Raw genomic sequence first — 2,182 nt, 5'->3', positions numbered from 1 at the left:
AAATAAAAAAAATTGGGGCGGGGCCTCAAAGAGGGGGCGGGCGGGGATGAGAATCTAGCAAATAATTTATTATGGCCTAAAATAGCTCGGACAAATTTGCATTTCAGAAGTTTACATGCATTTTTGGTGGAGTTATGCCCCTTTTATTGCCAGATAAGGGCATTGTGTAGTAAATGCAAGATCTTTTTTATTTTTTAATCAATTCCTTTCAATTTTTGTAAGGTAATGATGAAGCAATAATGTTCAACATATATTACAGGTTTTCTGTTGAGTTTCAACTTTCCTCGTTTTGGCATATATGTTTACATGATAACTCGAGCCAAAACACTTTCTTACTAAAAGCGCTGAGCAGGCGACACATCCACTCCCGTGGAATTCTTGTCTAAATATAATGACATACGAAACCTGTCATGTATGTTTGCACTTGTGGTGAAATCATGATTAAATCTTTAGGTACAACGGTGCAACGAATAAATGTCCAATGATGGAGAACAAGACTATATGTACATGGGATGCTCAAACGTATGCGCTGGACACCAGCCAATGGTATTTCAAACTGACCGTCATCAACACTGCACACAACAACGTCAGTGAACAAGGAGAATGGATATTAAAAACTGTTAAAAACAACGGTAACTATAGATTATAGCCCACCTGGTCTGAAGGGCCAAGTGAGTCTATGTCGTGGTGCAGCGCCCATTGTCCGTCTCACGTCCGTCAGGTAGCAGAGTACAGTAGAAATGGCTTGATCCTAAAAATAAAGGGCATGTCTCGAAAAAACATGGATAGCGGATTCATCCTGCACAACACACCTACATATATATATATATATTTATAAACTACATTTTTAACATGTTTTTTTAGAAGAATGATTTTTTTTTCAAAAAGTGATTTCCCCAGATTTGGGAGTTGTGAAAACCATGGTCACCACATCAAAAAACGCAAAAAATGCAAAAAAAACATGATTTGTGACCCAAAATTTGCCCCACGCAAAAAGTTATTTTTCTTTCTTAAAACCTGTCTTGAATTAATTATCACCTGCTCGGTAACAGAAATACTCACGTTATAGCATAGGTCATTCAACTGGATCTTTCACAATATTTACACATGTGCTGAGTACAAAAATAGACTGCATGAAAAGCCAGGTTTTGTTGTGTACGCACAAATTTGAAAATAGCGAAAAATGGAGTCTCAAGCCAAATTCAATTTTTCTTTTCTTTAAATTTGAAGCCCACATAGTCCAATTCATCATGTTTATGCCAATTTTAGACCTTATTTTAATACATGTAATATTACAGGGGTTATTCATTGAACAAAAATATCACTGCCACCGTACGCTACTGTACACTGCTACCTCAATCCATCTCGGTCAGCATTAACATTTTACTTGAAATATCTTCTTCGGATTAACCAAGTGCAATCAGTTTAACGAATGACCTTGGAACTTTGTTCAAGGTTATAAGTGTTAAATTTGTTAAAAACTTTTTGAATATCAAAGAGTCCTATATGGTGATGGTCATTTGTCAGTAGCATGCTGGGATGAAGGGCTATATTTGGTTACCTTAAAGTTAAAAACCTTGAACCACTTTCAAGATCATGGGTTACAAATTGCAAAACATTTGAACCATTTCTTCTAAATAAACCAAGAGGTCAAAGGTGATAAGATTGGCATGCTTGGTTAATGGCTATTATGCTTGTTGAATTGGTCTTGACCCATTTGAACAAGATAGTCTTTTGACTAGAAGAGATTGTGCTCTGTCTGAAGAAAACTCTATTTGTCCTCTTTATTTGTCTCAAGGACATTGTCCTTTTATTGAAGGTGTTTGTCCTTTTTTTATGAAGGAAATTGTTCTTCACCTGAAAGAGATTGTCCTTTGATGCTTTTTTAAGATGATTGTCCTTTGATGCTTTTTTAAGATGATTGTCCTTTATCAATAGAATATGTGATTGTCCTTTATCAATAGAATATGTGATTGTCCTTTATCTATAGAATATGTGATTGTCCTCTGTCTAGAATATGTGATTGTCCTTTATCTATATAATATGTGATTGTCCTTTATCTATATAATATGTGATTGTTCTCTGTCTAGAATATGTGATTGTCATTTATCTATAGAATATGTGATTGTCCTCTGTCTAGAATATGTGATTGTCCTTTATCTATAGAATATGTGATTGTCCT

The 2,182-nt window shown here is 35.0% G+C and overlaps 1 protein-coding gene across 6 annotated transcripts in view; it reads left to right on the top strand.

The window, feature by feature from the left end:
* Positions 1-2,182, top strand: part of LOC110463908 — a 55,437-nt gene that overhangs the window by 17,888 nt on the left and 35,367 nt on the right. For 5 of the 6 annotated variants that reach the window (XM_021518846.1, XM_021518849.1, XM_021518847.1 and 2 more), the window contains one exon: positions 454-632. The exons of the other annotated variant lie outside the window; for it this stretch is intronic. In XM_021518846.1, the coding sequence (XP_021374521.1) occupies positions 454-632 (179 nt within the window). The remainder of the gene's footprint in view (positions 1-453; positions 633-2,182) is intronic. 6 annotated transcript variants of the gene reach the window in all.

Source organism: Mizuhopecten yessoensis, unplaced genomic scaffold (genome assembly GCF_002113885.1).
Source record: "Mizuhopecten yessoensis strain PY_sf001 unplaced genomic scaffold, ASM211388v2 scaffold10943, whole genome shotgun sequence".
NCBI lineage: Eukaryota > Metazoa > Mollusca > Bivalvia > Pectinida > Pectinidae > Mizuhopecten > Mizuhopecten yessoensis.
This window is presented reverse-complemented; position numbering and strand designations above follow the sequence as displayed.